Source organism: Penicillium verhagenii, assembly GCF_028828195.1.
Source record: "Penicillium verhagenii strain IBT 33310 chromosome Unknown utg000008l_segment0_segment0, whole genome shotgun sequence".
Lineage (NCBI taxonomy): Eukaryota > Fungi > Ascomycota > Eurotiomycetes > Eurotiales > Aspergillaceae > Penicillium > Penicillium verhagenii.
This window is the reverse complement of record NW_026643172.1, coordinates 422,976-448,676: the sequence shown is the minus strand read 5'-3', so window position 1 is coordinate 448,676 and position 25,701 is coordinate 422,976. Positions and strand designations below refer to the sequence as shown.

The 25,701-nt window shown below is 48.5% G+C and overlaps 6 protein-coding genes across 6 annotated transcripts; 4 read left to right on the top strand and 2 right to left on the bottom strand.

The window, feature by feature from the left end:
* Positions 1-551: 551 nt before the first annotated feature.
* Positions 552-4,028, bottom strand: N7466_008141 (endopeptidase La; the record flags this gene model as incomplete). Its single annotated transcript, XM_057167530.1, has 3 exons — positions 552-719; positions 787-1,004; positions 1,082-4,028. The coding sequence occupies 3 exons, from the start codon at positions 4,026-4,028 to the stop codon at positions 552-554; spliced, it is 3,333 nt and encodes a 1,110-aa protein (XP_057018161.1).
* Positions 4,029-4,902: 874 nt separating this feature from the next.
* On the top strand, positions 4,903-6,662 carry N7466_008140 (putative mitochondrial DnaJ chaperone (Mdj1); the record flags this gene model as incomplete). The annotated part of the gene is made up of 3 exons (XM_057167529.1): positions 4,903-5,112; positions 5,174-6,423; positions 6,485-6,662. 3 exons carry the CDS (start codon positions 4,903-4,905, stop codon positions 6,660-6,662), a joined length of 1,638 nt encoding a protein of 545 aa, XP_057018160.1.
* A 658-nt stretch (positions 6,663-7,320) lies between these two features.
* Positions 7,321-10,443, top strand: bro1 (putative signal transduction protein BroA; the record flags this gene model as incomplete). The annotated part of the gene is made up of 3 exons (XM_057167528.1): positions 7,321-7,598; positions 7,663-9,250; positions 9,313-10,443. The coding sequence occupies 3 exons, from the start codon at positions 7,321-7,323 to the stop codon at positions 10,441-10,443; spliced, it is 2,997 nt and encodes a 998-aa protein (XP_057018159.1).
* An 861-nt stretch (positions 10,444-11,304) lies between these two features.
* On the bottom strand, positions 11,305-12,209 carry N7466_008138 (uncharacterized protein; the record flags this gene model as incomplete). Its single annotated transcript, XM_057167527.1, has 2 exons — positions 11,305-11,802; positions 12,030-12,209. 2 exons carry the CDS (start codon positions 12,207-12,209, stop codon positions 11,305-11,307), a joined length of 678 nt encoding a protein of 225 aa, XP_057018158.1.
* Positions 12,210-21,375: 9,166 nt separating this feature from the next.
* N7466_008137 (C2H2-type zinc finger protein) lies at positions 21,376-22,626 on the top strand (the record flags this gene model as incomplete). Its single annotated transcript, XM_057167526.1, has 1 exon — positions 21,376-22,626. One exon carries the CDS (start codon positions 21,376-21,378, stop codon positions 22,624-22,626), a length of 1,251 nt encoding a protein of 416 aa, XP_057018157.1.
* Positions 22,627-24,617: 1,991 nt separating this feature from the next.
* N7466_008136 (uncharacterized protein) lies at positions 24,618-25,658 on the top strand (the record flags this gene model as incomplete). The annotated part of the gene is made up of 1 exon (XM_057167525.1): positions 24,618-25,658. One exon carries the CDS (start codon positions 24,618-24,620, stop codon positions 25,656-25,658), a length of 1,041 nt encoding a protein of 346 aa, XP_057018156.1.
* Positions 25,659-25,701: the final 43 nt, after the last annotated feature.

The following is a 25,701-nucleotide window of genomic DNA, read 5'->3' as shown; positions in this document are numbered from 1 at the left end:
TTCGAGAACAGATTCAAATCAAGGGAGAAGAAATAATAGAAGTAATATGATTCATTCTACGCACAGATCAAAAGATCCAATTAAAAAAAATGAAAAGTGAGGCTGGATTGCGGCCTGACTCAGTGCCTGATTGGGAACTGATTGAAGGGCATCGATGATTGGTGGGTTTGGAGATCTGTACAGCAAATCCTAGTCTTATGTACTAGTAGTATACTATATATCATATCAGATACATTAATTCTCGTTGAAACACATGATACGTCCAAGGAGAAGCCATTTGAATCTCCTGGAGCTTTATTTGAGGGGAGCAGGTTCTAGAGAGGTTTGGGGAAATCAAATCAAGAGACGTCTAAAACAAATTTCAAACGTCCAACGCCAGTCCATGCATTCCGGTTGGGGAAGACAAGACGCCACCCACCGATAAAGTAGCAGAAAGAACAAGGGGAAACAAAACAAAAATCAACCTATACAAAGATACAACATGTATGTATACCACTGGTACATAAGATAATAATTAAAAAAAAAAAACATATCAAAAGGTCCTTTTTTTTTTAATCGTCATTAGAGCTGTTAGAGCCGCGATCGCCTTGGTCCGCAGGCTTGGCCAACGCTTTCTGCCAAATCGTTTGCGCAGCCTCGTGGTCTAGGGTAGGGAAGAGGAGGTCAAACACTTCGGAGTACCAGCTAACTGGGTGGCCTGTGATGCCCTTCTTGATGTTCTATTTCACATTGTTAGCTTAATTCTTCGCGGGATATATAGGAGCTATTGGATGGGGAATGACTCACCTCGGGCAACTCAAGCCAGTCGGAGGTATTGTCGGCTGGGAAGATGACTGTGGTCGCACCAGCCCGACGAGCAGCCACTGTCTTCTCTCTCAAACCGCCAATGCGCAGAACCTTACCGGTGACCGTTAGCTCACCAGTCATGGCGACGGTCGGGTCAAGCGGGTGGTTCAGCGCCAGCGATAGCAATGCGCTAGCCATAGTAATACCAGCAGATGGTCCTAAATAAAGAAAAAGCGGTTAGTCAAACGAAACGACACCCAATAAACAAGTATCTTAAGACGATATAGGTACATACCATCTTTAGGAACAGCACCCTCAGGACAGTGCAAGTGAACCTTGGCCTTCTCAAAGAAGGCGTTCTCGGAGAACTGCTTGGCCATGACAGACTTGGCAAAGGAGTAGGCAATATGGGTAGACTCTTTCATGACGTTTTGCAGGTTGCCGGTGATCTCCAATCCCGGTCGCGACGCGTGTTTCAAGGCATTCTCCAAGATACACTCGACGTAGAGGGCGGCGCCACCCATACTAGTCCAGGCAAGACCCATGGTGACACCAGGGGGGAACTTGTCGTACAGACGGTCCGCAGTGAAAACTGGAGGCCCGACGTAATCCTTCAAAGTATCCTTGCCAATGCTGAGCTGTACGTTTTCGGGCACCTTGAGTGCGAGGCGAGGAATCTCGGTGGTTGACTTTTCCGGTTCAAGAGGGGCCTCAGCGGGATCCGAGGACTCGTGTTCCTTCGACTGCTCCTGAGCAGCCTTGCCTTCTTCGGTCAGTGCCGCCTCTTCCGGGAATGTCTCCTCACCCAGATCCTGCACAATCTTGAAAGCCGCTTTCCGGTAAACCTTCTCAATCTGCTTCTTCAAATTACGAACACCGCTCTCGCGGCAGTAGGACTTGATGAGCTCCTCGATGGCTTCCTTTTCAAGGTTGACATCAACATCCTTCAGGCCAGTCATCTCTCGGGCAGCCGGGGCCAGGTATCGCTCCGCAATGGCCATCTTCTCATCAGCCACGTAGCCGGAAAGCTCAATGAGCTCCATGCGGTCGAGCAACGGGCGAGGAATGGTATCAGTGACGTTGGCAGTGCAAACAAACAATACCTTGGATAAGTCGACGGGGACATCCATGTAATGGTCCAAGAAGGAGCTGTTCTGCTCGGGGTCAAGCAACTCCAGCAACGCAGAAGAGGGGTCACCCTGATGACCACGACCAATCTTATCCACCTCGTCAATCAAGATTAAGGGGTTTTCGGTCTGGCACTTCTTGAGAGCTTGGATGATACGACCGGGAAGAGCACCGACGTAAGTCCGTCTGTGACCCTTGATCTCCGCCACATCAGTCAACCCACCCACAGAGAAACGATAGTACTGTCGATTTAAGGCACGGGCCACAGATTTTCCGATACTGGTCTTTCCTACACCAGGAGGTCCGACGAGGCAAAGGATTTTTCCTTCCACGGTGCCGCGGAGCTTGCCCACGGCGATGAACTCCAAAATCCGATCCTTCACATCCTTTAGGCCGTAGTGATCTTCATCAAGAACAGAAACCGCGTTCTTAATGCCAAAGTTCTCAACACTCTTCTGACCCCAGGGAATCTGAGTGAGCCAATCCAAATAATTGCGAGTGACGTTAAATTCGGAGGCCGCAGGTTCAAGGTGGGCCAGCTTGTTGATCTCCTCATCAAAGACCTTCTTAACAGCCTCGGGCATAGCAAGCTTCTCTGCCTTCTCCTTGAACTTTTCAACTAGCTTGTCCTTGCCATCTGACTCGATGCCAAGCTCTCTCTTGATTCCCTTCATCTGCTCCATCAGCCAATATTCGCGCTGACGCTTCTGGATCTTGGCCTCGACATCCTTGGTGATTTTGGATTGAAGTTGAGCGTTCATCAACTCTTTCTTCAACACGACAAGAGCTTTGGGAAGACGCTCCTCGATGTTCATGGTCTCGAGCACCTCCTGCATCTCATGCAGCTCCCCGGCTGAAACCGCGGCAGCAAAATCAGCAAGCTTAGCAGGCTCATCACTGAGGTTTCCAGGGAACTGGTCGGTGTAGAAAGCCGAGATCTGATCACGGAATAACGGGTTCAAAGTAGCAATTTCCTTGCACACGTTCACGATTTCACTGGTCACGGCACGAATAATTGCATTCTTCTTGTCGAAAGGCTCCTCAGTCAAGTTTTCCACATTGACCAAACTGACTGGGTACTTCTTTAGGAATGATGTAGGTTCATAGTGATCCTTGGGCGCAGACTCAGCAGCCCCTTCTTCGAAGCTCGCCACAACATCACCCTTCTTTTCAGCCTTATCTTCTGTGGTATTACCCTTGGTGGTTTCACTAGGGGGTAGGAGCGAGGAAATCTTGATGCGGCGATGTGGGTAGAGGACAGCAGTCACACCGCTGGCCTCTCCGCGGAGTGGGTAGGCTGCTGTAATTTGGGCGAATACACCGGTATCGTAGACATCGTCCAGGTTATCAATAACATCACCATCGGCATTATCATCCTTGAACAAGAATGCGCCTACATACGGTTGGCCGCGCTTCATCATATCTTGAATCGCAGCCGCAACATTGGGGTCACGGATGGTAATTGCCTTGTAGAATCCGGGGAACAGAGGTCGCTTCGCAATAGGAATTGCCATGACCTGTGGGTATACATCCGGGACAGCAGGCTTTTGCAAAGCCTTTTCCCCGGATCCTTTCTTGCCCTTCTTCCCGCCATCGTCATTTCCGCTATTGCCGCCACTGTTCGCAGAGCTAGGCTTCGAGTCGGCCGCGCTACTGCTTGGGGGAATAGCGGAGGGCGTTTGGCTCGAATTTCCCTTTCCATCAGCCTCAGCTTCCTTCTTGGGCTCTTCTTCTATTGCCCGCTCCTTGTCGCTTGATGATCGATCTTTTCTCCGGGTGGAACTTGTCTGCTCGGCGGTCTTATCCGAGTCGGCAACTTTCCGTCGCGATTCTGAAGCTCTCGCTGCTTCCTTATTCTCTTGACTTTTGTCCTCCTCTTCCTTATGTTCTAGCTCATCATTTTGGTCCTCCGGTGGGGGTTTCTCTTTCCGTTGGATGGAGCTAGAGGAGAATGTGCGGGGAGCCGAGGGAAGGGAACGGCTAAGACGGGTTGCAGTTAATGCAGAACGGAAATTGGCATTATTCCTTGTCGCAGTAAGGAAAGGACGGCGGAGTAAAGGGCGAGGCGTTTGGTGGAGCGCAGCTCTCCAGGGGAGGGTCTGGCCGCGGAGCATGCTACCGGTGTTCTCGGTGAATATGGGAGGCTCGGGGTTATGGCTCCGGAAACGGAGAATTGAGGTAGATGATTGAAGCTCAAATGAGCCTTATTGCAGCTCCAGGATGGGAAAATAGAAGCTGGAGACGATTGAGGAGGCGTGGGAAGATGTCAAGGTCCGTCCATCGGAGGCCACTCGGCTTGCTCATGACCTGAGAGCAAAGGACCCACTCGGCCCGACATATTTTCCGCTTGATTCTTACAAATGCTAAATGAGGCCATACAGCACGCGCACGTTCTATGCAAGTCAAGATAAGTACCAGGGTAAAGGGGACTATGCAGAGGTTCCTACGGAAATAACAAGAGTAATTCTTTCTTTGAGACTTTGTTCTTATTTTTCTCTTTTTTGTATAGCAGTTGATGTACCCCTAATAGTCAACAACATGTGCAGCCTGGTGTATCAATCACATCGCCAATGAACAACTTCTTTTTCCTTGACCTCCAATTTCAAATGTCAAACCACTTGGCATCATCAATGCCACCAGTAGCTTATATTCTTCAAGAATGACAATAAAAGATAGGTAGTCAGATTTAGAGCTATACTAATTTAATGGAATGTCCAATGATTTCATTTCTATCTGCAGTTCCACTCCTCGGCCCGACTTTTCTTCCGCGGCACCAGTCTCCTCGTCGACTAGACGTTTCTACCACGATCCCGACTGGTGGACGACAAGCCATTGGCGTTTCTTCTGTTATAGACTTTTTTCCTACTTTTTTTTCTATCTTTTGTTTCCTTCATCCTTTCTTTTCGCCTTCCTTGTCGGAGCTCGGCTTCAACTACTGACAAAAAAAAAAAGCGAACCGCTTCCCCGGCTATTACAATTCCTGCCTTCATGAACCCATCCGCGGCATTTCCCAAGGCCGCGGCCCTGCCCGCGCGCCTGCTTCGGGCTCAACCCCAATGCTCAACGCAGACAAGCCGCCCAACTGCGTGTACGGTGTCTCACACAAGAGCTTACCATGCGGGGGCCTCTGCCGCTCCCGCTAGACGGCTGCGTGACGGTTCTTGCAAGAAAAAGGCCTCATATGTACTCCTGGCCCGGGTAGGTCCCCTTGTTCCCTCTGTATTGAGTATCCCCATGATCAATCACTAACCAATAGTAGCCCTTCCACTCGACCGCATCGCTCGCAATTGCCGATCCTTACAAAGTCCTCGGAGTAGACAAAGGCGCATCTGCCGGTGACATCAAGAAGGCATACTACGGCCTGGCCAAGAAATACCACCCGGATACCAACAAGGATGCCAACGCCAAAGATAAATTTGCCGAGGCTCAATCTTCTTATGAATTGTTGTCCGATGCCAAGAAGCGCGAGCAATACGATCAATATGGTTCGGCCGCTTTTGACCAGAATGGCGGTTTCAACCCGCATGCCGGAGGCAACCCATTCGCCGGCGCCGGAGGTTTCCACGGATTTGGTGGAGGTTTTGGTGGTGGTGGCTTCGGAGGAGGCGGCTTCTCAGGCGACATCAACTTCGAGGATCTTTTCGGTGCTTTCACCGGTGGTGCTCGTCGAGGCGGTCGACGTAACCCATTCCAAGAGCAGATCCTTGTTGGAGAGGATATCGAGGTTCAAAGCAACATCAGCTTCATGGAGTCCGCCAAGGGTATTTCGCAAGACATTGTCATTACACCTTTGACAGAGTGTGGAACTTGTAAAGGTGATGGGCTGAAGTCTGGCGCCAAACGATCTAAGTGTAAGTCTTGCAACGGCTCTGGAACTCGTGTGCACTTCATGCAGGGAGGTTTCCAGGTCGCTGCAACTTGTGATGCTTGTGGTGGTGCAGGCATGTCTGTACCCCGTGGATCGGAGTGCGGTGGCTGTCACGGAAGCGGTGTCACCAGAGAACGCAAGACCTTGAAGGTCGACATTCCAGGCGGTGTGGAAGACGGTATGCGGATGAGAGTCTCTGGTGAGGGTGATGCGCCTGCCACTGGAACGGCGGCTGCTCCTGGTGCCCGCACCCAGCGTGGTGATCTTTATCTCACGATCCGCGTTGCTCCTGATCAGCGCTTCACTCGCAATGGATCAGATATTCTACACACTGCTTCGATCCCGCTTACAACTGCTTTGCTTGGTGGTGAGGTTACCATTCCCACTCTTGAAAAGGACGTCAAGGTCAAGGTGGCTACTGGTACTGGTACCGGTGACCGGATCACTCTGTCCGGTATGGGCATGAAGAAACTGGGAGGAGGTCGCTCTTCGCGATTTAGTCCGACAGGTGATCTGAAGGTTGAATTCAAGGTTGCCATGCCAAAGTACTTGACTGGCAATCAACGAACAATCCTGGAGGTTCTTGCTGACGAGATGAACGACAAAACGGCTCGACGGACTATGAACTTTAGCAAGGATAGGTAAGCATCGTTAACCTCTCCCCGGTCTATAATTGCGGTACGGTACTAACATCTCGGCTAGCCCTCCAACTGATACCGCCAGTGACAAGAAGGATGAAGGATTTTTGAAGTCTGTGTGGCATAAACTGATGGACAAGGACGGTGACTCCTCCAAGTCCGAGTCCGATGTCAAGAAGGATACCAAGGACGCGGACAAAAAGAGTGAGAAGAAGGGAGATGACTCGAAGAAATCGAGTTAAATCCATGTAAATCTGTATTTCTATATCCATTTGGGCTGTATTTACTTTCTACCATGTTGTTTTTTTCATAGCGCCGGCGGGATTGGGGCATTCTGTTCTGCCTTGGGGAAGATGGGGCGGACCGTGTATTACTATGTTAGGCTACCATGAAGCTCTCTGCTTTCATAAAAGAAAAAGAAATATATAAGACCTGAATTTGTACACTATATGCTCCCAGGGTTTTACATTCAATACTGATTATATTGTCCTGGTATATTCAATACTTGATTCAACCATATGATGTTGGTTGGTGTTTAGTGTTGCCAACCTTATATATCTGGGTTTGGCTATTGGCGCCTAGACAAGACACGGTCGTCACGAAAGGCCATCACATCCCACTTTGTCACCTTCCAGCACTTGAGCTTTCCCAACCCCTTCCAAGCTTGTCTTTTCTCACACAAATTCTCCAGTTTGGATTGTTATTACAGAACGAAAGCTACGTCATTGTTTTAACTAGTGATCTTGCACTTGTCCGCTTGGCCTCTTACCCCACAGCCTCGATCCCGATTCACCCCCTCAACCGCACCGTTGCACCCCCGCTTACCACCCCTGCCTTCGCGTCCCCCTTTCTAAATTTATTTGTGGATGGGAGCCTCCCGCTCCTGACGACCATCACACAATGGTTCAGTCACCGATGCTTGCGTGTCCGCTGAAGCAGACCAACGAGATTGATTGGATCCAACCCCTCAAGGATTACATCCGACAGACCTACGGCGAGGACCCCGAGCGCTATGCTTCAGAATGTACTACCCTCAACCGCCTCCGCCAGGACATGAGAGGTGCCGGTAATGATAGCGCCACCGGACGCGATCTGTTATACCGATACTACGGACAACTAGAGCTGTTAGATCTTCGGTTCCCCGTCGACGAGAACCATATCAAGATCTCATTCTCATGGTATGCTCTAGCCCACCGAAAATAACATATATAGCGAAACCAGTCCTAACGATTTTTCTTATAGGTTCGATGCTTTTACTCACAAACAAACCTCCCAATACTCGTTGGCCTTCGAAAAAGCTTCTATTATCTTCAACATCTCCGCCGTTCTCTCCTGCCATGCCGCTAATCAGAATCGCGCCGAAGATGTCGGCGTAAAAACGGCATATCATTCCTTCCAGGCATCCGCGGGTATGTTCACCTACATCAATGAGAATTTCTTGCATGCGCCATCGACCGATCTGAACCGGGACACGGTCAAGACGTTGATCCATGTGACACTTGCCCAGGCGCAGGAGGTGTTTCTTGAGAAGCAGATCGCGGATGCGAAGAAGTCTGGGTTCTTGGCGAAGTTGGCAGGTCAGGCTGCCTACCTGTATGCGCAGGCGGCAGAAACAATGCAGGACTTTGTCAGCAAGAACGTCTTCGACAAGGTGTGGTCGATTGTAGTGCAGGCAAAGGGGGCGCACATGAACTCCGTTGCATCCTACTACCAGGCTATTGCTGACAGTGAAAGCGGGTCCCATGGTGTAGCCATTGCTCGACTGAAGTTAGCTGAGAAACAGTCTGCAACTGCTCTGACCTGGGCTAAGTCATTCCCGTCCTCGGCTCCTGCAACATCGAATCTACCAGCAGATGCGGGAGGTAACCTGGTCGAGCTTATCAAGCACAACCAGGCCAATGTACAGTCTCAACTGGTTACTTTGATTAAAGACAACGACTTTATCTACCACCAACCCGTTCCAAGTGAAGCAGGCCTCTCGCCTGTTGCCAAGCTTCCGGCGGCGAAGGCGATCCCAGTTGTCGAGCTATACCAAGGACAGGATATCCAGCGTATTATTGGACCTGATATTTTTGCGAAGCTGGTTCCTTTGGCTGTCACGGAGACGGCTAGTCTGTATGATGAGGAGAAGGCCAAGCTTATTCGCGCCGAAACCGAGAAGGTTGAGACTGCCAATGGCGAGATGGCTGCTAGTTTAGATTACTTGAAGCTTCCAGGCAGTCTGAACATTCTCAAGGGTGGAATGGACCAAGAAATGACAGTGGATGAAGAATTTCGCCGCTGGTGTTCAGAGCTTGGTGGACATGCATCGTTCAACCGAGCTCTTGACGAGCTACAGGAGCGTAAGGCGGAAGTTTTATCGCAGCTGGATCAGTGCTCAAAGCAGTTAGATCTGGAAGAGAGTGTATGTGAGAAGATGCGCTCCAAGTATGGAGGCGACTGGAGTCAACAACCCAGTGGTCGGCTGAACACTACACTCCGAGGAGATGTTCGCACATACAGAGATACCGTCAGCGAAGCCAGTGCGAGTGATACTCAGCTGTCGTCCACACTGCGGCAGTACGTGGAAGACTTTGATCAGATGCGATCTGCTGGAGAAACAGACGAAGCCGACGTTCTCTTCCAGCAGGCTCTTATCAAGGCTGGTTCCAAGCATAACAAAGGTAAAAATGGTGTTAGCAGCCCTGCCGAAGGCAGTCTATTAGACGACGTCTATAATGAGGGCAGTGCATCTGTTGCGGGACAGATAGCTAAGGTGGAGGAGATTTTGAAGAAGCTTAATCTTGTCAAGAGGGAGCGGTCCCAAGTCCTCAAAGATCTCAAAGAAAAGGTTAGTTTGTATTTCTATTGATATCTCGAACTTTTCTATACTAACCGACTTACTTCTTTCAGGTTCACACCGACGATATCTCAAATGTGTTGATTCTAAATAAGAAAACCATTGCTGGCCAAGAAAGCGAGCTCTTCAAGGTTGAACTAGAAAAGTTCCTACCACATCAAAATCGTCTGTTACAGGCGAATCATAAACAGTCATCTTTGATGAAAGAACTTACCAAGACATACGCCGACTTGTTACAAGACAAGCGAGTTCAATCCGAACAATCCAAGTACGAGGGAATTACACGGCAAAGAAATGCAGTGATGGCTCGATACAAGAAAGTGTATGAGGCATTCAACGGTCTTTCATCTGGTATTGTCCAGGCTCGAACCTTCTACAAAGATATGGGCGATAATGTCGAGAGCCTTCGCAAGAATGTGGAAACTTTCATCAGTAACCGTCGGTCTGAGGGCGCCCAGCTTTTGAGCCAAATCGAGCGCGACAAGGCTAGTGGTGTCTCAGAACAAGAGGATCAGGAGCGGGAAAAGCTCCGTCAGCTGATGGAGCGTCTGTCGACGGAACCAAAGCCATCGGCAACTTCCCCATTAACAAGACCCCCAACGGCACCTTCCAAGGTGAAGTCGCCGCCGCCGCCTGTTCAAACACCAGCATACGGAACAGGCCCGTCCCCGAAGCCGTCACCCCGCTACCCACCGAGCATGCCACCACATGGTATTCCTGCATCACACTCTCCGGCGCCTTATGGGCAGTACTTGGGCATGGGAGCAAGCCCGGCTATGCCATATGCAGGTCAACAGCCCTTCCAGCAAGGCGCCGCTGCTCCACTCTCTGAAGGATACAACCCCATGGCATACCCGTACCAAACACCAGTCTCCCCACCGCCCAACCAGCAGTTCTTTTCCCAAACCCCGGCTCCATATGGGTACCCAAGTGCTAGTCCTGCGCCTTCCGCTGCGACGGCTGGTACCCCACAGCACTATATGACTCCGCAGGGCTATATCCCTCCCCCGCCCCCTCCTCGCCCTCAGCAACCCAGCTACCCACCTTCCGCTGGTCCCTATCCATCTGGACCTGGCGGGTATGCTCAGCCCAGGGCGTACGGACACAACAAGACACCTTCCCAATCTCAGCCCCAGTCATCTGCCACCACTGATCCCTGGTCTGGACTCAATTCCTGGAAGTAGGCCACACGCCCGGTGTATATCTATGGCGGTAGGGATACTTTGATATAGTGGACCAGGATGGGGAGCTAATTTTTGTTAGCAAAACTGGGGAGGCTAGGCATCCATCTCTCGGCGTTCTTTTTTTCTTGTTTTGCGTTGTGTACGTGTTCGATATCACCCCCGTTAGTCCGTTTATTGTGTCTTGATTCTCGCCAACTTCGGATTGGAATTTATCTTTTGGTTATGTTGCTTTAGAAGCTATGCAGTTATGTACATGATGAATCAAACATAGTATTTAGGTAGTATCATTCACTGTGCTGGTAATTGATAGATGTTATGTGAACAGACGTGCTCAGGTGGTGGGATACTATTAAAGTAAAGCCGGTACTTACTTAGTAGTAGGTACATACTACTAGGTACTGGAGCTAGTGCTGGCAAAACTGGACTGTAATATGTACTGTGTAGTAGTAGGCATACAACTTGAATACAATCGTAGACCGATTAAGTCGAATGAAGAAGCACCGTTGAACTCAATGGAACAGATGACTGAATTGAACCATTTCCTATACAACAAACTCAGAGCTATCACTACATCAATAACGATATAGAAAAAGTATAGAAGCACAGGATTCCACAAAAATGCTCTCCACATGAAGAGGTCAGTCCCACCACCAGAAACGCCAATGGGTATCTTAAATATAAATTAACAAGCAAAAAAAAACACACACACAAGCCCAGTCCTCCAAAAAAGTCGTCGACGATCTCATGAAATCCAATGGCATCAAATCGACTCAGAAGAAATCAAATCAAGTTAGATCGAATCAAATCCGAATCGAAAACCAACCAGATCTCCAGATTCCAGCGTGAACCAGAATCCCATCGTTACGGCTGAAACCGCAATCGAAACTGGCGTCCCCGCCGTTCCTCACGCACAGTATACAAAAACCGCGCAATACTTTCCTGCTCCGACAGCCCCGCATTATTGAAGTGCTTCCGCACCACAAGCGCAAAGGCATCTTTGCTCACGCGGTCTTGTCCGATTATCCGGCGCAATGGCGCATCTTGGTCGCTGGCGCTTCCGCTGCCACTTCCGCTCCCACTTCCGCTGTCGGTCCGTGTTCCTGTGCCGGCGTGTGAAGATGCGGCTGTCGGATGGTTGTGGCGGGTGGAGGTGGTGGTTGGGGTATGGTTGGGGTTTAATGTGGATGCCTTTGCGTTTGTGGTTGCGCGGCGGGCGGCGAGGGCTGTAGGGGAGCGGAGGCCGACGCCTTGGGAGAGGACCATGCGGGAGTAATCATTTGAGAAGGCGGAGGGAGTGGGGAGTTTGTGGACGTGGCGGTAGGCATGGAGGATGTCGAGAGGGAGGTCGGACCAGGGGACCTATTGGTTTTTTTAATTTTTGATTAGCGATAATGAATTGAGGATGGAGTTATGTATATGGGGCTTGTATAGTGCGGTTTTGTGGCTTTGGAGGTAGAGAGAATGTGGTATGATGAGGGTTGGTTGTCATGTTCTAAGTTGTTTGCTGGTGCGCTTCTGAAAGCTGACGCCATCGACTGCCAACCTCGATTCTGACCCCCTAAGATAAGGAAATTTGAAAGACTCACTCTTGGTTGTTGGTCTTCGACACTTTGAGTGACTGGCGCACTGGTCACTGATGCTTTCTCTTTGGCAGCAGCTGTCTTCCTGCTCTTTGGAGCTGTGGTTTTGTATTCTCTTGTGCCACTGGAAGCTTCGGACCTGGAGTCATCCACTATGGCGGTGGTACGCTGGCGCGGAGGTGCCATGGTGCGAACGGCACAAAGACACAATGAAGAGATAGATGAATGATGTTCAATGGGCTAGGAGGAATGTCTGAATGGACTTGCAATGCTGTTTCAGGGTAGTAGACTGGTCGCAGCGCACTGGACTCGAACAGAGATTCTCCGCTTTGTGGGCGGACGGACGCGGCAGAACCAGTCATGATTTTTCTGCCGCATTGGGCGGTGGGTGCGCAATTCCCCCCGGAGATAATTAATGAGAATGCTAGGGAGTAAAAGAGGCAATATAGTATGATATTTGAACGAGCAATTGGAAGAAGTATAGTAAACTATAGATTGTTATTCAATGATGTCATCCATGGGTGTCATAGGTGTACGCGAAAAGAGAGATGAGAGATGGGCAACGCGTTTTCTGAAGTGTCCCGATTTGGTATGATAGATCACGAACGCGCATCTCCACGACTTTCGCCCTCCACAAAGACGGATCTTGACACATTCCCAAAATGAAAAAGGAAAATATTTGCTTGCATAAGCAATTTCAATTGCCTCACACCGCTCCATGCGGAGAAACATTGAAACCTCCGCAAGTCGGATAGAAGTGCGGGACCACCAACCCGTCGGATCAACGAGTCAGCGTACTTCCGAGTGGGGGTGGGAAAGGGATGGGGCATTTCTCCATGGGCGCAGAAGACAATTGCCGGTTCAGGGTCACACAAGCACAGGGTACACAAGGGTTGTCGTTACCGAGGGAGAAAAAGCCACCATAGACAAATTTTTCCGTCGCAGCCATATCTACACTCCCAATGGTTGCATGCGTATACAAAATGGTATAAGATTGTACAAATGCAGCAACTCAGCCGATGGCCGGAAAAGCCACCGAGCATCGGGACATTCTCGGCGGGGGAAAATATCGGAAAAACCGGGACAGTCAGAGGCGAAAAGGAGAAGAAAAAAAAGTGTGGAGATTTGGGGGAAAAGGAAATTCTTAGTCAGAGACCAATTGAACGAGAGCCAACGGCAAGAGCACGCAAAGAAAAGACCGGGCCGGCACAGTCAATGCCGAGTGGCAGCCCGAGTCGCGAAAATCGGGCCCGCGGCTCCAACACGGCTTACTCCGTACACACAAAAACCAAGGTTTTTGGCGGCTTTTTTTCTTCTCTCGTTTCTTCTTTTAGTTAGGGGGGCAAGTTCGGGCAAGTTGATAGAGAAAACACACCACGGAAGACTCCCGTGGACATGTTCACCGAACGCCCCCCTTTTGGTGTCCTTGTTACTCCGTACAGTACTTGCTCCGATCAGAAATTTCTTGACTCCATATTCAGATCCAGATCCATACTTGAAATCTTGTATGGAGTACGGAAGATCTCCTGATGGTTTATTTCCTTGGAAACTTCAATGGCATACATACCATTTAGAGGTTTTCCCCGTAGAGAGGATCGAATATTGAACGGACATTCCGTAGAATCATCTCCGTGAGAAGGATCTACTGCATTACTCCGTACAAACTCCAGTATACTTACGGATATATGCCGACCCGTGGATAGGCACCGGACAACCTCCTGACTTACCCAACATCAAGCCCACTCATGTTCATACCCGCACCCACGCCTAAGCCTCACCCCCAAGCCTCCTAGATCATCGTGGAGCAAACCCGAAAAGAGCAAGACAAAAAAAAGTCAGAAGCCCCCGCAACCAAACAAGGGCAGGTGGAAAAGTGGCACAACACCCGTCAGGTCAGCTCCGACTTCACCCGACAAGTGCCCCTCTTTTTTATTTTTTATTTTATCAAACCCCAGCCCTATGGGTTGATAAGTTCTGAAGTCTGGAGCCCGAATTGGGAAGACTGTACCTGCAGTAGACAGTGGTCTAGCTAGAGCCTTGGACCGACCTAGACCAGAAAGGTAACTTTTGCGTATAGAAGATGTACCTCAAATGTACTATACATCTATACGGCGTACCGATTGCGATCTAGTCTGCAGATGATGAAGTCAACTCTGTCGTCATCGATTCCTTAGAAGCAATCCCTAATGCACGAACAAGCCTCTCTCCATCGCATTCTAGCCCGATTGAACTAGCGCTTTCATTTCCCGGAGCACAAGTGCTCCATCGAGGTAGCCGGTGTACCCGTGATTTCTGGGGCTGAGAAGGAGGGGTGGGTTTCGTGTTTGGGGAGAGCTCCTCAAAGAGTATCAGATGATGACGATCAGGTACAACACAGGGTCACTGTAAATCAGGACAATCACGAAAATCACAAACATCGCCGGGATTAATGTAAGGTTATCTCTAGTACCTGTGAAATATCGAGCCGTCATAATTAGACCGAGATGGTCTTTAGAACCGGGGCCCGAAACCCGAAACCGAGGCTTTTGAGTGGCTTTGCATAGGAGATCGTAAGACGTCAATGTCAATGTCGATGAGCAAGGTCAGTGCGAAACGTGCGACTGGAAAATGCTGACGATTAGACCCCCCCCCCCCCGTTTATTTTTATTGTTTTTCACATGGTCATGAAAGCTTTGCATGTGAGGTACAGGAGAAGGCATGTGAAATTGCCAGATTCCCCTTCTCCCCGCCAGAACCCCCCTCAAGGGCCCCCAAAGCTACTAGCTCGTGAATCTATCATAGCTAGCAACCCCGGACCACACGTGAAATCGATAGTAGCCAGTATTGATTGCATATTGCTTATCGTGGGCAAAGATGGGATGGGATTGGTGGATAAGGGAAGCTCCTGCCATTTGTACATCACTGGGGCCCGGTGATAGTGTCTTGTGTATGTACATATGTATAATATGTGGCCCCCCCTTTCCCCTTGGGGTTCGTGATCATCGATCCGATCACCGGGATTGCCAGGGGCATTTCGTTTTTCCAGCAGAGTAGAATAAAAAAAAAAAAAAAATTTTTTAATAGAAAAATAAAATCTGTCAAAAGTGGGTAGGATTACTCCATTGGAGAGTGTGGGGTAGAAATAAATAATAATTCACTCAGAAAGTGGAGAGAATGAGAGGAAAAGAGATGTTCGGCCCTCACCGAGAACTGGACACGGTGATGGGGTCAAAAAAAAAAATCAAGACGGAAAATCCACCATGAATCTCCATGAATCTCCATGGGCCTTTGATCCGGACTTTTTCCCCAAAAGGCCACCTTTTCATTCAAATCTTCAAATGGGATTATCATACTAGTAAGTTCGCTCTATTTTTCGTTATCGTTATCTCTTTGTGTGCACCCCGGACTGCAGTCTGAGCACTCGGACTCCGGAAGGTCGGCCCCGCATGATATCAGGTTGGCGGTGATTGGACCAGGGAAGTTTGTTTTCCAGAAGCTGTGGATCGCGGATCGAGCTCTTGGCGCCAAGCAGTTTATGTGTACTTATCGTGCGTGGATATAAGGAAATGGGCACGTGTCTATATACAAGGATCAACGGTGAAGAACTTTGGTAATCTCTTAGGTAAAAACTCCCGTTAGGGTTACACTGCCCTCACAGGGTTGAAAGGAGGTCATGTCATTATTCAGTCTTTTCCATTCAAAAGAAAAACTCAAGCTCTTCGGAGAAGACTAGTGATTTCTTTCCCCGTTTCCCCGTTTCCCCGTTTCCCCGCGCTGGACTGAGTAACTGCACCCGAACCGCCCTAGTCGTGGGTTATCTCTGATTGCCATTATCATTATGTACTCTATACCCCGGATTTCGCTTTCGCCTCCCCACAATCATCTAAGCCAAGCGCGCCAAATGTCACCTTTTTTTCAACAATGATACACTCTAGCTTTGGGGGGATCGTTTGGATCGTTTGGACCCTTGGGACCTTTTCACGAATGCGTTCAGGATCTACCTCCTTACTCCCCCGTCTTCTCTCCGAAATTAACGAATCCTTTTTTTTTTTCCCTTTTTCCTGTTTTGGTTTATCTACTTACATAGCACATTTGAATTCCTATTCGTAATTCCATTTTAAACATCCTTTTTTTTTCTTTGACATGCTATCCTCCGTGTCTGCGAACGCCCCGTGGCGTTTCGCTTGGTGAGGTTTCAGCGCAAACCTCCAAGGCAGCACGATTGGAAACGGAGCGCAACAAATCGAATTCCCCCGATCACCCCCGGTCCCACGTCAGTCTGTTTCGTAGGTGTTTTGTTCGACCTCATTTTTTCGCTTTTTCTTTCTCTTTCTTCTTTTCTTTTTGTGTCTTTTTTTTCACTTTTGCGAGCACGTCATTGACTTGGCCCTGACCTTGACTCACCCGGGGGAAAAAAAGAGGCAAGGGGTTGGGTTTGCACGGGCTGGGCTGACACTTGACACTGCCACTGCCAATTGTCAAGCTGATGAGTCCAGAACAAATCCAGGAATAACTTGTTTTGAAACTGCCAGTGTACACGAATTCTGTAGTTGTAGCGCTTGGTGGCTGTTATTCCTTCCCACGGTCAGCTGGGCATAGTTTCTTTTTCTTTTATCTTTTTCTCATTTTTCCTGTATTTTGGATGAGAATCCTGGCATGTGGACTCTGATAACGCGATAATGGGCTGTGTTGACTAACACCAGAACTTCGAACATTTGAAGCTCCCGGGAAGTCAGTCTACTTTGGGAAATCTGTGTGGCAGAGAGGGTTTCGTGGGGTTTCCTTTCCCCATATTTGGGGCCACATTGGCTTATTTTATGATTATCCTTGTCGCTTAGCATCCACAGATATTTAACAGTAGTTTACCCGACCTCAACTTTGGGAACAACTCATCATCCCCGGAATGGCGTGATAGATATTTAAAATGTGTGGGGAATTGTGATTTTATTCTTCATATTCAAGGAGAAGCGATGTCGGACGAGAGACAAGGTCGATCCTCTTATCGGACAATGCACAAGCTACCAGTCAACTCATAACAGCCGGCAACGACGATCTTCTGAAAGTTTTTTTGGGGATTATCTTTTTTATTTTATTTTTTAGACTTCAGTCATTTTCCTTTCTCCAATTGCCTACTTCCATATCTCTTCATTCTTGGGCGATCCTGGTATGAAGATTTGCGGGGTAGGCCCTGAGTCAGAGACGATCATCGGGTACATCAAACTTTGACGATCATCCCAGTTCCCAGTTTTTCAGCAAGGAAATTGAAAGAAGAGGAAAGAATAGGAAACACTCAGAAAGCCTTGACCGCTTAATATGAATGTGGAAAACGGGTGAAAAGGGGATCATATTTGCAATTATTCGGGCTGAGCTTGCCCGTTCGTCGGCAATTGAAAAATGGTTCTTACGTGTTCCCCCACGCTCTTACTACTGCCTGTAGTCTGTGGATAGCCATGTCGATCACCGCGATCGCGGGGGCAAGCTGGGGGATCTTCTAAACCAAGAAGAAAACTCTGTAACGGAGTATCCATATCCATCTCATCTCTAATTTAAGCACGGAAGTCGGGTTCCGGCCGCTTCTTTCAAATATTTTCTTCAGGAAGCACCGATCAATCCAGTATTATGTATGACCCTGCTTTGAATGTTTGAAGATACGTATACTTGAAAGTCTTGCTATACGTCATCTGAAACAACTCATCCCCCGTGTTTCAAGGGGGGGGGGAGGGGAAGAAAGAGAGAGAGAGTCGGCAAAATGCGGATAATTAGTAAAATGGAAATAAAATAAAATAAAAATCGAAATAGAGATTAAGATAAAACTACGACGGTACCTGCTTGTGGAAATCACACAAACCAAAGCGCTAAATGAGCTAAGTGAGCTAAGTGAGCTAACTAATGCCCCCCTGCAGAAGGAGGCGCCGAATCCGGAGTTTCTCCATGGTGCCATTCCCCGTGGAGAGAACAAGGTCAAACCCACTTATCTTTCCCCCTCCGTGGCCAGTGCTAATGGGGTACCGCATTCGGTGGTGGGGTTTTCCGAGTATTTTTATTATCTTTTTTAGCCCCAAACTACTCTCAAAGTAGCCGGCATTAGATCCGGCAGACCTGCTTCGTACTCGTGATGGGCTGATTATTCGCTTTTGTGACTATTTGGTCATCTCGGTCTGCTATTTGCTCCGTTTTTATCCTATCCGGATATATGATAACAAGGATAATATGCCTAGAAACAAAACAAAAAAATTGGGGAAAATGGGGAAAATGAATGCAGGGATCTCCCCCTAAATCGATCTATCCAGTGGCACATTTTTGCGGGGATTTTGGATGAAGATTGAAAAAGATACGGAGCATAGTGATTGTAGACGAGCGGAAAAATTGTTGATTGCTGCAATTTTGACCCGCAATTTCATGCTTAAGATCTGCCACTAAAGATCCCCCTGCCACGGCTATATGCAGGTTATCCCCCTCACGAACGAACAGGGGGGTTCGAGGGAACCTGTGGTTTTTAGGGTTAGAAGACTCCTGAAGGAGATTATGTTGCTCGGTTAAGAGAGGACTACTTAAGTGAAAAAAACAAAAATTATATGATCATACCAACACAGAAATGTACTTTTTAATTGTTGTTTTATTTCCCCTCGGCTCTATCCAACCAAACCTTTCATATCCATCACATGGGACGAGAGGGTGCCGGTACCGTGTGCCGAGCGGGCGTATCTTTCTTTATCCCGTGGCGCGATCGTGGGCCTTGGGGGCGGTTATCATTGCAAGGGCATAGGCCCCACTCGGGGGTACCGGGTGATCGCTAAAAAAAAAAAAAAAAAAAAAAACCTACTATTCAGCTTGGAGCCTTCGGGGGACATATCTCCGGTGTTTAACGGAGTATGGAGTCTCTCCGTTGGCCACGGAACAACATTTCATCATTTCATCTCTCTCTCCCCATGGGGACTTGTTATCGTAGTGCGTGTCCCTTGGTCTCTTTCCCCCCACGGCGCTCCCCCGAATTTCCGATATAGCCGTCTTGCCCAAAAAAAAAAACGGGCAAGGGTGGGCAGTGTGGCCAGAGTGTTTCAGAGATGACATATGCATGGAATACATCATGCAATTTCCAGACATAGTACATGTACCAAGTTACTCCGTACAGTCCAGGCTATATCCAATGGCCTACGGGCAGATCGAGAGCTGTGTGCAAGGAGCTGACGGGAAATTCGAATATGGTCCGGTGTGGGATGTGCAGCTTTGCGGCTGCATGGTGCATCGTCGTCAATTATTGGACGATCTGCGCCTATCAGTTGGGGCATGGAGGTTTTTAATCTTTTTTTATCGTATTTTTTTTTATCTTTTGGGAAAATAGATAAGACCACGGACCAACGTGCTGTATGTCTGGTTTTTGGAGGGGTGTTTATTCTTTATCGGGAATTTGGGGAGATATTAGGGAGGCAAAAATATCGAGTCTGGAGATTAGCAGTTCAACCCCGGTTTAATGGGAATCCGGGGTATCGCATCCGACCTGTGGGTGATTTGTCGCAACAAGGCAAAATAATGGCGTATATTACCACCCGGGTTGTTTTCGTGCGATCTCGACATTCTTTCTTCTGTATGACCTCTCGATTCCCATGACTAAATCATGCTCGAATCGTGAAATCATCCGTCGACATCATCGATGATCCTAGGTAGCGTCACTAAGGGGATAAATCATCCAACCCCAGAATTCATCCCCATGTTTACTTTTTCCTGTAGAGGGGCAGGTAGGTTACGATAGCTTTTTAAGGTCTGAACTCAGTTCTTGATGATAACCATGAGCCATCCAGTCTAGACTGTTCTTCCCGGAGTAAAGGGGGGTGAACCGTTCAAGTCGCCACCCAGTGTCATCATCAGGTTATCACTCAATCCAATCATACTTTTTTTTTTTTTATCTATCCCACATTTCCCCAAAAATGCAAAAACAAAGAAGGCAGCTATATAGTAAGGGATGGGAGATCTAGAGAAGGCCCCGGGGAAGATGATATGGGCAGGGGGCGGGGCTTAGAAAACGAACGAACCAGCTTTGAAAGGACCAAGATAAGGCCGTTTTTGGATCTCCAGAGCTTTCTCCAGACGCGCGATAGCCGGACAAGGGGAAGTACAGTATGTTTAGTTCGTAGTAGCCCATTTTTACGGGACACGCACTGATTGTCACGCCACACGGGATTCTTCAGCAAAAGTATGTAATCAGAAAGGACCTTCTGAGCAGTAGCGTCGGGACTAGCCCGGTCCCCACATTTTCTTTTTTCTCTTTTTTTTTTCTCTCTTTTTCTTTTTCCCTTTTCATTTTGGCGGTATGAGAGAAGAGTACGTAGTGCTTTTTGAATTTTGGATTTGGATTTTTCTTTTTTTCCTTCCTATTTTTTTTTCTACGATTACTCTTTTCGGTCAGGTTCTTACCTGACTGCATGAACATCAGATTATGCCACCTGGAGGCTAGATGATGATAGGGACTAGAATGGGGTATATTAGAAGTTATATGGCATTCCAGATGGATTGATGATTTACAACATTTAGCTCAGATAAAATTAAATAGAATTACATGAGATCATAGCAGAGAAAAAAAAGAAAAGAGTCAATAACTCCACAAGGTATGCGATCTGAATTTGGGATTTTGGAAAAGAAGAAAAAGAAGAAAAATCCCAAAAAAGACGAAAAATGTCCATTTTGGGATTTGGGGAAAAGTTCCATTTTGGGCGAATATTGGATTATTCGATTATTGGATTATTTTCTTCTTTGGGAATTTTCCTGATCTTTTCGGTCTTTTCTGTTTTCCTCTTTTTTTGCCCCAGTTCCTCTTCTCTCTTCCCTTTTCCCGCTCTCCCCCACACTGGTAAACCCTCAACCTTGTTACAATCCGATAAAACACCTTTTTTTTCCTGCTGGTTTTTTCTTTTTTCTTTTTCTTTTTTTTTTTTTCTTATGAACTTTTTTCTTTCCCCCAATCCGATCCCGAAAAAGCCTTCTCCCCGATTTCTCCCTTCCCCCTCCATTCCTTGCCCCCCTCCCTTTCCTTTTATTATCTACCTACTCCCCAGATCGTCGTCTCCAGATTCTTTCTTTCTCCCCTTTTTCCTAGCATTCTTTGCCTACCCGTTCCCCATACTTTTTCCTTCTTATTCAGTCTCTACTGAATACACTGGAAAAAAAAAGAACAAAGAAAACAAAAGAGTATACTCGATTATCAAATCTTGTCACGATCGACTTCTTTTTCCCTCTCGGGTGCAGATCGACCGGTCCAACTTTTAGCTCTGGATCCCTGCGGTGATAAATCATCCGCCCTCGGCTCCCTTCGCTCCCAACTCTCTATATACAAATTCAACTCAAATCCCTCCCCGGTTCATTTCCCGAGGAGTTTCACATGCCAGCCCCAGCTTCCTCAGTGGGTTTCTCCAATCTACTGAACCCTCAAGAAGCAATCGACCACCAGTCGCAACCACAATCACCACTTCACGGCGACTCGGATTCTACCATGGCTTCTTCAGTCAGCCTATTGCCACCTCTCATGAAGGGTACGCGCCCTGCTGCCGAGGAGGTTCGCCAGGATTTGCCTCGTCCCTACAAGTGTCCTCTCTGTGATCGGGCTTTCCACCGTTTGGAGCACCAGACTCGTCACATTCGGACGCACACCGGTGAAAAGCCTCATGCCTGCCAGTTTCCCGGATGCACAAAGCGATTCAGCCGTTCCGACGAATTGACTCGTCACTCGCGCATTCACAACAACCCCAACTCGCGTCGCAGTAACAAGGCTCAACATTTGGCTGCCGCTTCCGCCGCTGCTGCCGGTCAAGATGTCTCCATGGGTAACCCCAGTAACATGATGCCTCCTCCCAGCAAGCCCATTACTCGTTCTGCGCCGGTCTCGCAGGTCGGGTCTCCCGACGTTTCCCCCCCTCACTCCTTCTCCAACTACGCCAATCACATGCGCTCCAACCTGGGCCCATATTCGCGCACCTCCGACCGCGCCTCGTCAGGGATGGACATCAATTTGCTCGCGACAGCAGCTTCGCAGGTCGAGCGGGATGATCACATGGGATACCACGGATCACGACACCATATCTTTGGATCGCGTCAGCACAACAGCCGTGGTCTTCCCTCGCTCTCCGCCTATGCCATCTCTCAAAACATGACCCGCTCCCACTCCAACGAGGATGATGATGCCTATGGCCAACATCGTGTCAAGCGCTCTCGTCCCAACTCGCCCAACTCTACTGCTCCTTCCTCTCCTACTTTCTCACATGACTCTCTTTCCCCAACTCCCGACCACACTCCTCTGGCTACTCCCGCACACTCCCCTCGTCTGCGCCCATTGGGTGCTAATGAGTTGCATCTGCCTTCTATCCGCCACCTTTCTCTCCAGCACACTCCTGCTTTGGCCCCCATGGAGCCATCACCGGAAGGTCCCAATTACTACAGCCCCGGTACAGGCCACATGGGTCCGAGTATCACCGACATCATGTCCAAACCCGACGGTACACAACGCAAGTTGCCTGTGCCTCAGGTGCCAAAGGTTGCAGTTCAAGACATGTTGAACCCCGCGACTGGATTCTCGTCCATGAGCTCGTCTACCAACAATTCAGTTGCTGGCGGTGACTTGGCAGACCGTTATTAAAGGTCCTCCATTCTCTCCCTTTTATTTACGTCCTTGCAATCTGTGTTATGCGCGCCACGAAACGATATAGACTTGTGCATTTTCTTTATATTCTCATCTCCCCTGTTTTGCGGGCATCAATGGTGTCGGGTGGACGGTTTTCTTTTTCTTTTTGTCCTACATTTTTCCTTTTCTGAGGCGTCGAACCAAATATAGATGGATGGGAATTCCCTGTGGCTGCTTTCCTTTTTTTTTCACCCTTTTCTTTTTTTTTTTCCCAGACCAAAATCTTCTTCAGCTTTTTCTATGATTCTCCTCTCTTGAGACCTGTGGTCTCATTTTTACTTCTTGACCAACTGTTCTTTTATTTACTTCTACAACCACTCCCTTAATTTGCTATCTGCTATATGCAGGAAATCAAAAAACATTGGAAACACTACTCTTCAATTTGTGCAGTAAAAATTAGATATTTTTTCTACGTGGGCTTTTCTAATTGGATGCGAATTCATTATGGCCTTACAATGCAAAGAAAGAAAGACTGGAGCCCTGGGGCCTGGAAAAATGTGGTCGATTGCGAAATTACCCCTCCGACTTGCAGAAGCACAAGGATTCTAATACGCAACCCAGTGATCTCGCATGTACATCAATGACTCGAAGCCCTGGAGCTACACAAGACTAGACCTGACGATCATTCCATTTCTATTTAAATCCCCCATCCACAGTACATACTATATACGTACCTTAATACATCTTATATGTAATAAAGTCCTTCAGACGCACAAGAGTCTCTCCCAACAATACTACTGCACAGCCCAAACGTTAGCCCCCGACGCCCCCGCTCTCCCCCTCCAATGCTTAGCGCGGGAAAAAAAAATTGAGAGAAAAAAAATGTAATCCACAGTGTTTCAAATGTGGTTCGATTATTCCAAGATTGTTCTTTCCTTTCGGATCGAGGCTATTCGACCGATACCTTTTCTGCATGTCTTTTTCCATTGGGTTGGGTTGATCGTTTTACTATGCTTTTGTATCTGATTTAGATCCCGATCCCGAGGTTATCAACATTGAGTTAGGTATATCGCTATATGTATGTTCTACATCCCACCTTGCTTCTTGTCCACTCATATCAAGTATCTGCACATTCCAAATGTTACAGATATGAAGGTACATGCGTTAAAGGTACCAAGTACAACAAGCTAAGCATGAAACTAGTAGAATCCACTGCTTAGCTTAACCTGGCTCTAAACTGTACGTCCTCAGCCATGTCTTCTTTACTGGTCGATACATTATCAAAACCGCCACTAAGGAACTTTCCGCGGAACTTTGACTGTCGCGCTGTGTCGTCACTTACATTAAACTTGGCACTTGGTGTCGTGCATAGCTGACCCCGTACATATTCTAGGCTTCTCTCTCTGCACCTCTTCTGGGGTAAGATCGGTGTTGCCCCGTTTCAGCCCTCCCGACACTGCAGTCGTAGGCGAGTCTATCGTATCTAGATTGTAAGTATATCTCACAGGTTTCTTTCATGGTACCTACCGGGTCTAGATACCCGTTGCTAGGTCCCTAGGTCCCGTGCAAGCTGCCACAGATAAGATGGTACATGCTCTGACGCCATCCCAGTAACCCCGTGGTCCCGTCAATTCCCCGCGCTCGTCGCAGTGCGGAGCAGGCCGGAGCGTGCATCTGCGTCTGCGAGTCTCTTTGAGAACGACCCAGACCCAGACCTCGACCTAGCGTCAGCATCGCAGTTGCAGCCTGGAGTAGATTGGCGCAGTCCTCGATCGGTGATTCTCTTCTTTCTTTTTTTCTTCAAGGTCGTTTGGAACCGAGCCGAACAGGATTCTCTCGCTGCATTCGTCTGCACCTGCATCTGCACCGGCATCACATCGCCTCGCACCGCATCGCATCACATCACGTCTCGGGGCCGAGGTCCTACCTATCAAATTCAGATTGTTTTTTCCCCGCTATCCATGCCCCGGACCCTGTCCCTGTCTCTGTCACAATCACAATCACAGATGAGAGATCATATTCCACCAAATCAGGACCCCATCCCCTCGCCTTCCCGCTCCCGTAATAAGCAAGCGGAGGTGACGATCATCGGCGGCATGCGCTCGTCTTCGCCCGCTCCGCCGGGCCTCTCGAGCGGGTCCTCGTCTTCGTCTATCTCGTCTGTTGAGACTTCATCTCCGACTGGGATCAGACTCGGTCTTGGATTTGGGGATTCTATGTTCGTGGATGGGAGGGATGATGGAAATGGTGATGTTTTGGCTCCCGTGGGCACGGCTATAAGCTCTTCGGCTTCAGCGGATAGAACTGTTCATGCAGATGGTGGCATGCAAAATTCGTCGCACATTTCGTCTTCCTCTTCCTCGTGGAGTACACCAGCGCCGTCTGCTGCTTCGGTTGTGTCGGTTGGTACCGTAAATCATAACTCTGCGCCGTGGACACCTGGCGAGAAAATTTATACTTGCTTATTCCATATGCTGGATTGTCATGATTCGTTCAATGATGTCTTGCAGTGGAAGGCGCACGTGTCAGGTCATTTCCGCACGTTTCCGCCGCCACGAACCGCAAGATGTCCACTCTGCTCAGATGAGTTTATCGATGACGGCGACGACGAGTCGTTGCTGCTTTCTCCTCTTTCACTATCCGAGACGAACGACGACCAGAAAGCTCTGAGTCAAAATAACCAGGTGCCCATCAGCGCCTCTTCCCAAGATATGCTTCATGATCATGATCAAGCACAACTTTCAGATTCTGCTTGGAACCGCATGCTTGATCATGTCGCAGAGAGTCACTACCAGAACGGGCAAACGTTAGCAGGTAGTCGGCCAGACTTTGAACTTATGCGACATCTTTATAACCGGCGCATCATCTCTGATGCTCAGTTTAAAGCGATGCAACTTGCACCTGCTCCATCGAGTCCGGCATATCATCGTTCACAAGACGGTGTTCGAGCTAGTATCGGATCCTCAGATGAGCCGTATTATGCGCCTTATAGCCGGAGGAGGGAAGAAAGGATGAGAGGAGCCACTCGGGGGGTTAGTGTTGTTTGAACTTTTTCTCTCTCTTTTGTTGGTGGATAAACCTCTTGAGGGT